The following is a 15,012-nucleotide window of genomic DNA, read 5'->3' on the forward strand; positions in this document are numbered from 1 at the left end:
AGAATCGCACAAGATGCCAAATTAAGCGTTATCAATGTCAACACAAGTAGTATATAAATCCCAAATACGATTCATAAACGATAATATGTGTTGACAGCAATACATGACGGAAATAATGCAACATAGGTTAGAAAATATTGCCACCCAAACTTGGTATCAGCTGACGATCGGCCCCAAAGAACAACATAGCAGGTGTCGCTGAACATGAAACATGCATTGATATGGGCAAATAATCGCATTGCTGATAAGTAGCCCTTTGTGGTACAGTGGTAAGGAGTCTGGTTCGTATTCCAAGGGTCCCGTGTTCGAGGCTTACTGGAAACCTTTTTTTAATTTTCATCCAATTTTGTTGACATCGTATATCTGATCGCTGGAAGTCTCCACTTTGGTAGGTATATAGCCTTTTCGTGCATTCTATACGATCGAATTGATTCATATAGAATGATGTATAACAAAAATTATACCGACCAAAATGTTGACTGGGAAGCATAGCGGCCTATACGTTGCAGATTCGCCAGGCGTTTTTCTAGGCTTTGGTAGCAGTACCATCTTTTGCCGCTTCCAAGAGTCTGGCTTTTTTGCAATTTCTCATCGTAATAGGCTGTTTTTCATCACGCCAACCTGTCATGAAACGGCCTACTTTCCTGCACTGAAGTATGCACTGCGGGAATAGTCAAAACGCAATTGAAACCAGTGATGTAATGATTCATTACGCAACGCTTTCTCATTACGCAACTGTTTTGAGTTGCGTAATGAATCATTACACAAAAAAATTTCAGAAATTGTAAAATTATGTTGAATGCATTCCGATACAATTTCTGATACCCTCAAGTGGTTTTCTACCAAATTGCACAAAAAAGTTGTACGTAACTCGTTGCAGAACTCGATTTTTACAGCACTCGTCGTAATTATCCTACTCGGCAAGCCTCTTAGAATAAATGTACGACTCGTGCTGTAAAAATCATCATTCTGCAACTTGTTCCGTAAACTACCATTACACATCGATTCTGATGTACCTGAATTTCATTCCAATACGAATTGTACGTCGAACCTCAAGCAGTTATATCGCACATGGTATCGGCTGTGGATGAAGGCGTAGCCATCTTCAGAAGGACCTGTTGTGGCACAAAGGTAATAACCTACGCAGAACTCCACATAATAATGAACGATTAGCAACTTTTTCACGTATATAGGCGTCCCATTTCAACTGACTTATTTATTATTACACCAGGTAATTAAATCTTTCCATTTCCGCAACAACGACTCCATTGGTAGTCAAAATGGGATTCCGCTGGATATCCTTAACTCTAGATAGAACCGTTTCGGCTTTGTAAGTTTAGCACTAATAGATTGTTTTTCAGATAACTGATAACTATATTTAGAACAGTTGACATAACAATTTGGTCTTTCGACATTTTGACTCTACTCTACTACTTACTTAAGATTTTACTTAATTTCGATTTTAGTTTTCGATGAAAACGGTAAGTGATATGACAATCACCCATTTGAAAAATTTCATCAGAGATCAAACACCGCAGCATCTCATACCCATGCAATGCATTGACGATTCGCCTGACTACGTGCCTCAAAAGTTAATACCATCCGAAGAACAAACACGTCGTCACCCAAAAGCATAAAAGGGTTGTTATGATGCGCTGCATTGCAGTTGTTAAGCGAAAACACTTTCGGTATGACCCAAATCTCACCCTGGAATCGCTCTCCCCATCCCGTGTTTCACCAACCCTCTCTTATAAGCCACCGAACCGTAATGTCAACAAATGATATCAAAAATTGAACGACCCACACAATGGAGTGTGAAATCCCCTCCAGTATCTACAGGAGGAAAGGGCTGCCCATCGCACGTGCTCAATGGGTGAAGTTTTTGCGACGACAACGGAGAATGATTAAAAATTTTATGAAAAGTAAATATTTAACGGGGAATTATGGCTGACGGCAACGGGATGGCTTCCTGACGAACTGACGACGGTTCGGTATCGTAAATATTTTCCTTATATTTTTCGAAAACAGGTTTATCTCCACCTCCCCGTCGGCTGTCGACCCATTTGTTTTTTGAAAATTTGAGGGACGATAAAATGTTGGGGGAGATTGTTTTGCCTTTCGGTATTGATCCCTATTTCTGACCTGAAAAACGGTCTAATCCAAGCAATTAAAATTAAGCCGATTTCATTTTTATATTTTACTCTTGAGGGAAATGGACGCAAATCGTTATTATCAACCGGTAAAAAAAAAACAATTCAAATTCAATGCACCAGTAAGGGCGAAAGCAGAAAATCTAAACTTTGTCTTAAGAACGCTCTTGATCTTCCAACAAATTCTAAAGCCGGCCATGTTGTATGCTGTACCAATTTGGACTAGCTGTTGTAATACCAGAAAGAAAGCTCAGCAGAGAATCTATCTATCTTCTATCTATCTATCTTCTATATAAATAAAAATGGATTGGTGTTTGTATGTCACGAAATGACTTACGAACGGATCAACAGATTTGGATGATTCTTTCTCCGTTTTGTTCGTCAAGGGTTCCGACGTGTTTGTGTGTATAGAAATCTCAAGATATTCATCGGGAAAATCGGAATAACGAGAGTGAACAAAACTATAATTTTACATGGGACGATCCATAACGTTTTTCACCAGCCTACTTGATGGCAAGACGAAGTTTACCGGGACCACTAGTTTCAAATAAATTTTGAAAATGAAACTGAAGCATCCTCCCTGGTATAGTACCAACGAGTATCAGAGAATATCCAATGTTGAAACATTGGAACATATGTCAAATAAAATAATTATTTATTCAAAATCTTGCAATCTTCTATTGCCACGATCAATGCGCTATATATTTAGATTAAGTTAGTTTAAGTAAATTGGAAGCGTTTTTTCCCTTATAAGCAGGTGAAACAACTCACCTGTAAAAAATCGGAGCTTCTACGGGAAATTAAATGAAATGTGTTGTAAACAGAAGGTAGTGATGCATTTTAAACTGAACGCGAGCCAAAAATGAACTGAACGCGTTCTAATTTTGCACGTGAACGCAGTAAACATTGAACTCTCGTGCAAGTTTCTGACGCTGCTCACGAACGGCCCGTTCACTTTATAATGCACACTGAAGCACAAAACTTAAAAAGTACTGCTTTGAACTGCACTGAGTTCGTATCCCGTACAATGTATGGAACCTTTCATGTTCCTTGACATCTCTAGTAAATATTTCTGTTGTTAAATTTGTTTTAATCTGCCATGAAAACAATTTTCCTTTCGCGTTCATTTTTCGGCTCTTCTGCGTTCAAAATTTTGAACTGCTCAATGTTCAAGCCTATTTGATCTTTCGTTCAAAAATTTGAACTGGGACGCGAACTGAACGCGTTCAAATGCAATACTGACAGAAGGTAAATAAAAGCTTTACCAAAGTTTTACCAAATTAGGAGATAGTGTTGTCGAACACAAAACACCTAGATATAAGAATTGGTTGTAATGTTTGGCATACTTATAAAGCAAAAACCTGGTATTCTACAACTCAACATATCTTCGAACCTCGATGGTCCCTTTGAATTATAGAGAGTTTACTGTAGTTCGATGAACTTTTATTTCGATTGATTCTCCATGTAACCCTACATTCCACAATCCCGTACCAGCAGTCCAACCATCCCCTCCACCCAACACTTCAAAGTTTTTCCCACTTTCATTAGCCCAATTTACTCCCAGCAGCAGCAGCAACTTCTGTTCACCCAACTAACATTTGCTCTCGATTTCCGGTTTTCTTGTGTCTTCCGCCGCCACAATAGGTCGTCAACTCCCGCCGGGAAAGCGATGCCGGTGTCTACTGGTGTGAGGCCCACAACGAGAATGGAGTCGCTCGCAGCCGGAATGCCACCCTACAAGTAGCAGGTAAGTTTCTGCTGTCATTGCTTCGATTCCAAGGTGCAAGTGGTTTGTGCAGCTTCGTCATGGGCGTAGAAAGGATTTCTTCCAGGGGGAATGCGATCAAAAAAAGTTCACAAACGAATTTCACGTTAAAGTATGATTAGATGCTTTCGACTGTCATAAGTTGCACAGGGGATTTTCTTAAAGGTTTGCAGTCTCAACGGCAATCAGAACTACAAGATTTATTCTACGCCCAACGCTTCGATTGTATTTTCTATCTTTTTCAAGGGTTTGTCTGGTGATTGATTTTTATAGATTAGGGTAAATCTAAACATAACTTTTCTAACCCTTGAAAAAGATTGAAAATACAATCGTAACGTTGGGCGTAGAAGAAATCTAGAAGTTCTGATTGCCGTTGAGACTGAAAGCCGTTAAGAAAATCCCCGCTAGAACTATGAAATAAATCTGGAAAAGGAATGTTCCTTTTTATTTCACGGTGAGTAAAATGGATTCCGATCCGCGTAATGGTTCACTTTGTTGACTAATTAGCAAGTCCATAGTGCCTTGGAAAATTACAGATTCAAAAAAAGTCTGAAGAATCGATTAAAGGTGTAACTATTCACCATTTATTTCAGAGAAGCCAGTAATTTTAAAAGGTTATGATGGTCTCATAGATTCCCTCCGAGTTTTTCTTAAAACAGATTCCACTTGCATTTCTTTCACAAATAGCTCCGGAATAAAAATGTACACACTTAAAAATTTACAGTATACTGTAATTTTCTACCAAACATTCAACAGCTAAGCAGTTTGGAAACAAATCTACGCCTTTTTATATCAATGTCTTTAATAAGAATATGTTGATATTTGCCTAGTAGTTTAGAAAAGTCAATGTCTTTAGCTTACTGCTGACCGGCATGTAAGCATGATTTGTTTGTTTGATGGGTAATTATTACCGAAATTTCGCTTGTCATGTTTCAAAACATATATTGTTTCATTTTTTGTTTTGAAAACGCGATTGTTTGCCGTTATATCAATAAAAGATAAGGGGGCTCCCACACGATATACGAATGCAAAAATGGCAACTTAGGCAAAGAAAGCTCTCAGTTAATAACTGTGGAAGTTCTCATAAGAACACTAAGCTGAGAAACAGGCTCTATCCCAGTGAGGACGTAATCTGTCCATAATTGCAAAACAGTCACATTCGACACTTTTGACAAATTGGAGTTAATACCATAGAAAGTCATCAAATGACAATTGGAATGTACAAATCTTAATAAAACTTTCACAATTTGCTTATTACTACGATATCTTTCCGAGAAAATAAAAATATGATCAAAATACGGTTCATTTTTGGGTTACACGGTGCGAAAATCTGTGGTGGGACTGATATACGGTTACTCTTCATTATGGGACAATTTGACTTGGTGTTTTATCGTAATTTTTCCGAACAAATCATACTATCTCATTAGTGCAGCTGAAAGAGCATTGGAAGATATGTTGAAAATTGAACTCAACTCAATTTTGACGAAAATGCAGATGGGACTGACTTGCGATTCACGGCAGTATAACTGATTGAAATTCCTAACTGCTTCCACCATTGGTATTCTCTCAAACCAGCAGGATTTTTTAAAAGATTATCAGCTGATATATGTGTAGTGATACTTAGACAAAAACTGCAGAAAATCTTAACAAATCTTAACGGATATCTAAAGAGATTCCCAGAGAAATTTTCCAACCATTTTTTTTCTCAACAGCCATTAATTGTCTCCTAATTAGCAAGATTCAAATATTCCAAACTGCTTTCAGAACTTGGTGGGAACCTAACATGTCTTTGGAAAAAATATTAGCGAGTACCTCGCGGATTCTGGTGAAATCGTTAAGGTTACCTGAAGAAATCTTTTAAATGTTGTGAAAACTTTTGTGACGGTTCTCGAAGAAATCTATTTCAAACTCCTTTAAATATCTTTGACACATTGTTGGTGGGAGTCGTCATTTTTCCAACTGCCTGACCTGCACATTTTTTATTGCATGTTGCTAAGATTATTTTTAAGAAGTTCCATATCAGACTCTAAGAAAGATGTTTGGTAGACTCCTAATTAGATTATTAGTGAGCTTACTGGACTCCAGAGAAACATACCAGAATTTTTACATGATATGTTGTGGATTGCATACGTTCTTTTTGTATGTAACTACTAAGGATACCTGCTGATTCGGAACTACTGGTCTTGCAAGTTTTTCCCCAAGCAATCTGACAACAAATCTTCCAGTTCAGAGGTTCCTGTAGATTTTTCAGGATTTGTTCTCAGTTTGCCCTCCGTGTAATTTTTATTCTTCAAAGTATTCTCCCAGAGACTCTCCCATGTATTTCAATATATTGATTGCTTAGAAGACACGATGCATGAGTTCATGAGTTTTATACCAACATTTCTTGCAGAGATTCCTCTGGCTAAGAGTTCAACAGGTGATACATGCTACATCCAATTTCTTGAGATGCCTTTCAATATCTCCTGTTGAATTCGTTCAGGAATCAAACTCGGAATTTATGAACGGAATAAGTTGGTTATATTTTAGCTAGGACTTTTTTCAATTTAATGTTGAAATATTCTCAAAATATTTCTTCATACAATAGTCCCAGTATTTTTTCCTGGGACTTCATCAAAGATCAAGGATCCTTCCATCAATTTCTGTCCTGAGGAATTGATCTGAAGATTCTTTGTAAAATTCATACAGGAATTTAATAAAGAGATGTTTTAGAAATATTACTTTGACAAAAAAAAAACAATATTATAGAAATTTATAAGAGTGCTCAAGATATCTTTATAAACTTCTCCAAAATAGTAACAATTGATTCAGCAGCAGCACTTCTTAGAATTAATGTAGAAATGATTTAATAGAATGCTTCCAGAACTTTACCTAGAGATTTCTACATAAACTTCCCCAAGGATGCCTCGAAAATTAATCCAAGTTTATTCTAAAGAATTTCTTTTCAAAATACTCCAATGATTCTTAAAGCGCCCCTCTCAGATTAAACCCCATTACCCCGAAATTCATCACCCCCAATGCCATCTCTCAGAATGCCACTACCTCGAATGTACCATTACTCCGAATACAGTTTTCTTGAATGACATTGCCCCGTGATATTGAAATTCAGCGTAATGCCGTTCGGGTTTATGGATCATTCGTAAATATAGAATTCGGGGTGATGGCATTCGGGATAATGACGTTCGGGGTAGTGGAACTCGGGGTAATGGGGTAAAATCCTCCCAAATTATACCCCATTGCCCTAAATGCTATCTTCCAGAATGCCACTACCCGAATGTACCACTACCCCAAGTTATATTACCCCGAACGCTGTTTTCCCGAATGTACAATGTCCTTTAATGAATTTGCCTCGTAATATTGGAATCCAGGGTAATGCCATTCGGGGATATGAAATCCTTCTCTCAATGAATTTTGCTAAACTGCTTTGAAAATATCTGAATTTATTTCCAGTGCACCTTTGGAAGTAATCCTAGGAAAAATCGGTAGTCATCAGATAAATACCTGTGCAAAACAATGCGATTCAGAGCCAAGTTCTGAGCTTAGTGTTCAATGTACATTTCCATAGGGAGCGGGATGTTTCACGTAAGAACGTTTCCCATAATTTTATTGGTCGACATTTCGCATAATGCATGTTTAGCAATAAGATACTTAATCCTTCTTTAAAATGCTACAAATTCAAGTATGTGACTGCTTTAAGCGAAACATCCATGCCAAACGACTTTATGTGAAACGTTCTAATGTGGAATCGGTCACCCCTGTTATCGACTGAGATCTTTCTTTGTCACACTTTCCATTTTTGCATTCGTATATCGTGTGGCAGGTACTATGATACTTTATAACCAGGGTGTCAAAAATTTTTCCATTACGAAAAGATCCTGGACCGACCGGGAATCGAACCCAGAAACCTTCAGCATGACCTTGCTTTATAGCCGCAGACGTTACAACAGGCTCCAAAAAGCCCGTAAAAATTTATCAAATGCTACTTACATTATTTCAATAGATGCCTTCCAATAGTAAAATTCCTCTGATTCGGCAATGCTCGCTATGCTTTTGCATGAATAAATTTAACATTTTTTAAAAAATAGCTTTCAAATTTAATAAAATCTTTCTCTTGAAACATCCTCAAAATATTTCTTCATACTTTACTAGTATTTTTTTTTTCTGGAAATCCATCAAGGATCAAACATTCGTCCATCGATATCTTTTTTGAAGAAATGCTTTGGAGATTTGTTATAAAACTCATATAAGGATCTTGGTTGAAAGAAGTCTTCTGGAATTACATCTAGTAATTTCTATTTTTCTATTTTTTCATTTTTGGTTGGTTTGCTGGAGGTGAAAATCATATTACACGTAAAATTGTATGAAATTTATGCTGAAAAACGTTCCCCATACCACACAAACGGTACAAATATGTCATTCAAGGCATTTGCCCTCAGTAACAGTACTTAATAGTTAACAAATTGACAATATAAAAGTTTTGATAATTTGATGCTTTAGCACTATAAAAATTCAAAAACGTTTTTAACTACCCTTGTGGGGTAACTTGCAACAGAAATTTTGATCTCAATTATTTGATATTTCTAACCGTTTGTTTTCTAAAACACATGAAAAGGCAAAATTTAAACATGTATTTGTTCAGTGACATTAAAATGATTGTACCTCAACCAATTTAATGCATGTTTGGTAATAAATATTGAAATATTTACATAAATTCATTATTATTAGATTTTGTTTTATTTTCTTCATGATAATAATGAATAATTATAAATATCTGCATAAAAATTAACATGCAGATCTTTCATTGGGAATTTTCTACATGAAAGTTATGTCAAAACACCAACATAGACCATTTTATGGCATAATATCAAAATGTCGCTTTGGTTTAAATATGTAAAAAAATAAGTTATGTAAAATGTGAAAAATTGAATTAAAACATTTAATTGGCTTTCCAATAACTCTCAATACTCATGATATGCTAGAATTTCCCTATTTGGTCAACCTATGCAATGCCAATGGAATGGTATTTCGATAGAATCAGTTTAATACTCATAATTCAATCAATAATTATTTTTCTAAGGATAGAGTAGCATGTTTCTGATTATTGTCATGCTTTTACTGCAGAAAATTATTAAATGGTCATATTAACACGATATAGGATAAGTTTTTAATAGTGTACTTTAGGTAGCACTGTGTGTTGCATGTTACCCCACATCAGGAGTAGCATTAAAATGCATATTTTTCGTCTCTCCTGATCCCAGAAATCCAAATACTGATAAAATTAATTCGCGTGGTATTCTTTACCTGGCGATTAGGGTAACAGATGGTTTTTGTCTCATCTGAATCCTCAAATTTTTTTATCCATATAGCTTTGAAGTTGAAAATTGTTGCAAGTTACCCCGTTGGACGATACCCCAGAAATCAATACAGAGACTTATTCAAGGATTTCACAAGATTTTTCATATTTCAATTGCAGGTACCTTATATGTTGAGAAATTTCCTCTGGATCCTGGATTTCCTCTAAGAACTTCTCTGGGGATTTGCACCAGGAATTTCTCGGGAGATTTTGTCCTGGGATATCGTTTAGGATTTCCTCTGGGTGTTTCGTCAAGAAATTCATTAAAAATTCCTACAGGCATTTTCTCCACAAATTGTTTTGGGAATTTTTCCAGAGTGTTTTTTTTTTTGCAGATTTCATCCAGAAAGTTCATTGATGATTTGCACCAGGAATTGCTGTGGAGATTTGCTCCAGGAATTCCTCCGGAAATGTCAAAGATTTCTCCGGGGGCATTCCCCAACATATACTCCGCGGAATTTTCTCCAGAAATTCCTTAAGGGATTCCCAATAGAAATCCCTCCGGGGATTTCCTTCAGAAATTCCTCCGGGTATTTGTCACAGGAATTCCTCCGGTGATTTTCTCCACAAATTCGACCACAGATTTTTTCAAAGAATTCCTTCATGGATCTCCCAAAAACTCCTCTTAAGGTTTTCCATAGTTTGTAGTGGATTTTTTTTCGAAATATCCAGGAATTCTCCAGAGTTCCTCAAGTACAGTTAAACCTCCATGAGTCGATATCTGAAGGGACCATCGACTCATAGAAATATCGAATCATAGAACAGAAATGCTTCGGAAAATTGTTTGAGGGGCCATCATAGTAATCATGAAATGTTCGTTTTTGTATGGTTACATGTGTCGATATTGAAAAATGGAACATCGACTCATGGGGGTTTCACTGTTATTCCTCGTAAATGCCCCGAAGTACCTCTAGGAGTTCTTCTGAAGTTCTCAGAGGAATTTATAAATGAATTTCTAGAAGAAAACCCAGAAAGAATTTCTGAATGAAATCCCCTGAGGAATTCCTGGAGAAAATCCCCGGAGGAATTCGTGGAGCAAAGCGCCAGAGAAGTTTCTGGCACCTATCTCCGGAGGCGCTTCTGGAGGAAATTCCCGGAACAAGTCCTTGAGGAAAGCTCGGAAGAATTTCTGTACGAAATTCCCAGTGGAATTACTATTAGAAATCCCCTGGGGAATTTCTGGAGAAAATTCCCGAAGGAGATCTTGATGAACCTCCCCGAAGGAATCCTTGGAATCCCCGGAAAAATTCCTGCAGAAATTCCAGGAGAAATTTTTGAATAAAATCTCCGTACAAATTCCTGTTTTAAATCCCAAGAGAAATTCCTGAAGGACGTCTCCAGAAAAAAAAATCCTGGACCAAATCCCCTGAGGAATTCATGGAGGAAATCTCTGGAAAAAATCCTGGTTTAAATCCTCAGAGATATTCCTGGAATAAATCTGCAAATAAAATCTCTGAAAAAGTCTCCGAAAGAATTTCTCGTGAAAATCCTCCGAGTTAATCTTGGAGGATATACTTGGAGGAATCCTTGAAATCTTCAGAGAACTTCCTGGAGGAAATCTCCGAAGAAATTCCTGGTGCAATATCCAAAAAGCTTCCCGAAGAAATTCCGGTTTTAAATTCTCTGAAAAATCCCTGAAATAATTTCTGAAGAAAATCCTTAGAGGAATTTCTTAATTGAATCCTTGGAGGTATTTATTGATGAGATCTTTGAAATGCTTCTAGAGTAAAACTCCGGAAGAAATTCTGGATGAAATCCACTGAGGAATTCCTGGATGAAACCTCCGAAAGGATTGCTGTTTGGAATTTGCGGAAGAATTCTTGGAAAAAATCTCTGAAAAAATTTCTGGTTGAAATCCCATTTCCGGGAGGAAATCTCCGGAAAAAATCTGCTTCGCAAATCTCACGCTTGAGATTTCGATGCAAAATCACTCAATCAACTCAAACTGTAAAAAATGATTCAGTCGCAAAACCCGTAAAAAACTCGTGAAATCGGATTGTTGTTGTTTACGTTAAAACGGATTACTATGATTTTACCAGGCTAACAAGAAATTATTGCCGTGTATGAGTTAACATCTTTACCAAACTTCGCTTATCCAGGACTTCTTAGATTTATCCAGCCCTTCTAAGACTTTCAAAGATATATTATATATCCCGGGATACACGCATTATCCAAAAATTCTTTGATTTTCTAAAAGTGTCAAGCTGTTGTAAGATTACCAAGGTGTATTTTAAATCCGCAGAATTTCTAGTGTGCAGTTCATACGCCGGACGAAGTTTAAAAAAAAACTATTTTTTATGGATTGTTGGTCTGCGAGGATAGTTGAAACTGGGTGATGGATTTTTAAGAAAATAGTGCAACGTCTGTCCGTTTGTGTATTGAGTTTTCAAGGTTCATCAAATACTGCTTAGTCTGTCATAAAAATCACACAATTTCCTTAGAATAAAAGACAAATTGTGCTACGAACGGAACATAAATAAAGGACAAAGGAAAAATAATTCTTGGAGAATCATATCATATCGATGATTTTTCCAGGTTATAAATATTCTTGAATTCAATGGGTATATTTGCATGCATATATTCTTCAAAGAGTATCTTCGTGATTGGCACACGATATAACAACGTAAGAGAAAAAAGTCCATTGGTAATAAAAGCTCTCAGTTAATAACTATATGTATAAGTTCTTATAAAACACTTAACATAAAAACAGAAACTGTCCCAGAAAGAAGAAGAAAAGAGCATCTGTTATTATTTAAACCAAAAACATGCGTTTTTCATTGCATTGTACTGCTTTTGAAAATACCAACTTCTCATAAGATTGTCAGGATTGTTGTTAAACAGGAGCTGATCCGTATGTTGAAGAAAATTTAATTTAATCTCGAACAACTCTATCTTGACTAGAAGACTCTTCCATCGATTTGATGACCAAAACATCAAACGACAACTAGGCGAAAACGGAAGCGAACGCGCCAATTTTGTTTTTTTTTTTTCATTAGGGATCATTCAAATATTACGTAACGCAGCAGGGGGAGGGAGGGGGTCTTACACAGTGTTACGGTCCATACAAAAATTCAAAATTTTCCATACAAAAGTTGTTACGTGGGGGAGGGAGGGGGTCTAAAATTGGCAAAATTTGCGTTACGTAATATTTGAATGAACCCTTATCAACGCGTTGACGCGCACGACGCGGTTGGTTTAGAACATTTTTGGATTTTTAGTACAATGACGTGAAGCGCGCAACGCGCCTTTGTGATGGCTCAAATGACACGCAATGTTTTCAAAACAACGCGGCGTCAGCGCGACACGACGCGCAGCGCGCTATTGTGATCCAGCCTTAAAAGCCTGCACTTCTTCTGAATGTTCTTGGAAATACACACACAAATTAAGTATCTGTCTGTTTACATTTGTGCACTGCTCAATACTCTATCGATTTACACTGACAGATTTGTTAAAAACTTTTTGGAAACGTTTTTGCAACACTTCGAAGATATCATATCAGGGTGACTATTGCCAGCAGCCTATCTCATTGAAACCGCAGACAAATCTATTCGGAAACTTCAAATCAGTCGTATTTTGAGGCGTATTCATTTAAATTGATAACATCTCAAGCTAATTTTATTGTTCAGATTATAAAATCTCGTCAGGGAGAAGCTGACAGAACAAAGAATTATCTGAATGTTTTCAAAGGTGTGTTTTGAAAGAAAAATACTGTGAATTTGGCGTTTTAATTTTGATTGTCAATAATAGTCGAATGGTGCTGAAGCCATAAATTACCCAAACACATGAAAATATAAAATTCTTGGAGCAAAAGTCTAACTACAACTAATGATGGATTTCAAGGGAACAAGCATAGAAAAAATCTTAAAATATATGTAATAGAATTCCCGAAGGTGCCATCTTATTTACTAGATTTATTTACTAGATGAGGAAGTAAACCCTGAACCTATTTATTTTGAAAATCTTGAAAAAATCGAAAAAAAACCACTAGAGGAATCCAAGACAGAATTTGCGGGGAATATTGGAAGCTATTTCTCGTTAAATTCTTTGCCATATTCTAAAAACATCCTTGACATGTCTATTGGAGCTCCTTAGTATAGTTTTGATAGATTCCTTATGAGATAAATTACGACTTATGGATAAAAGGTCTTTGTAGAAAATAAGACTTTGATAAACTCCAAACTTTTGTTGAAACCTTGTTTTTTGATCGGCCAAAAGCCCCCTCTGCCTTCCTCTGACAACGCATATGAACTTCATTTTGTTTCTCCAGTGTTGCTAGTGAAGTGATCAACATCAGGTGCATCAGCTTGGGGACTGCTTCCTGACTTGCTTTTGCCAGTTCTGGGGTAATGTTGATTGGATAGCGGGGAGAGCAAGTAGGGAAAAAAGGATATAAATTACTTAAAACGATCCGAGACGGGCGTTGATGGGAGGAGGTCAATTTCGGTTCCTAGAGCAGAAAGCGAAAAGAATGGAAGCTGATTTTCTATTTCTTGACGCTTCATAAAACAAGAGTCGTTGCGGAATTGCAACCTGGGGGGCACGTGGTACTTTTCTCTGGAAGAAATTACCTACAACTTGATAAAGTTCCGGGGAGTATTAGTTGGAAGGAAGTCATTCTTAAGTATTCTCAGTGCGTAGCGTCTTGTCGAAGGAAAACCTGCGAATAAACGGAGAAAGTTTTCTTCTACTGTGGCTTTGTAAGGTGGGGCTCATACATTTAATTTTAATGTTCGTCCACGGGCTGGGAAATTACTTTTAACTTTTATTAATGCTGTGTTTTTATGTTTTTTCAATACCGCTAGTCGCTTTCTAAATGGGAGACGGGATTTTTATGGCTGCTCATTTAATCAAAATTGGATTCACAGTGCACAGTGGACCAACAAGCAGATTTTGACAAAAGGTGTAGAATGAAACTTTGGGCGTATTTTTTTTTAAATTACCGTTAACTCTCCCTTACTCGATATGATGTACCTCGATATCGAGCTAAAGAACTATATTAAAACTTGGTTTTCATAGCTCTTCAAATCACATTGCATTTGGTAAAATTTTGTAATGACATCAAACTCGCAAACCATTCTGGAATTAAATTTGTTCCAAATTTACATTCAGAACCTCCCACAGTTCAGCGATTTTCTTTTGTATCCCTCTCTAAGATGACCGATAAAAAAGAAAGCCCCTCTGAAAGCGCACAGTTAAAAATAATGAAGATTACACGTCATGTAAACTTCATTTATGCGATGTAAACATGACGTCATGTAAATTTCAGGTTGAAATCATGTAAAAATGTGTTATATGTCATGTAATCACTCAGGATCCTGCTAGATTACATGACATATAATTGAAGTTTTCAAGACATATCATGTAAATATCCATGATACTCCACGCTCCAATTATGTGCATTATATGTCTCAGAAATTTACACGTTTCGTTCGAACTGTGCGGGGCTCAGGTGCCTCCGAGGCGGGAGGGAAAACAGTAACGCTTACTGCGTGATTATTACAAAGTGGATCCCTGGCTTTTCGGTCGTAAAAACTTGCGAGGGGCGAAATTGAGAAATAACCTTACATAAGAACGCCAAAGTGCTACACCATTCAGCGGAAATTGATGACATTTCATATTTCACGGTTATTACACGGCAATGGAGTTTCTTCGCCGCGTTTATAAAAGTGCTTTCAACGTAATTAATTTCATTGAATAACCGTTTAATTTATTCCGTTGGTGTGTGAAAATGAGGGAAAAGTTTC

The 15,012-nt window shown here is 36.8% G+C and overlaps 1 protein-coding gene across 1 annotated transcript in view; it reads left to right on the forward strand.

The window, feature by feature from the left end:
- LOC5568493 (protein sax-3) overlaps nt 1-15,012 on the forward strand; it is a 566,012-nt gene that overhangs the window by 437,651 nt on the left and 113,349 nt on the right. Inside the window, exon 4 of the mRNA XM_021846078.1 lies at nt 3,795-3,897. Within this exon, the coding sequence (XP_021701770.1) occupies nt 3,795-3,897 (103 nt within the window). The remainder of the gene's footprint in view (nt 1-3,794; nt 3,898-15,012) is intronic.

The sequence above is a fragment of the Aedes aegypti genome, chromosome 2, assembly GCF_002204515.2.
Source record: "Aedes aegypti strain LVP_AGWG chromosome 2, AaegL5.0 Primary Assembly, whole genome shotgun sequence".
Lineage (NCBI taxonomy): Eukaryota > Metazoa > Arthropoda > Insecta > Diptera > Culicidae > Aedes > Aedes aegypti.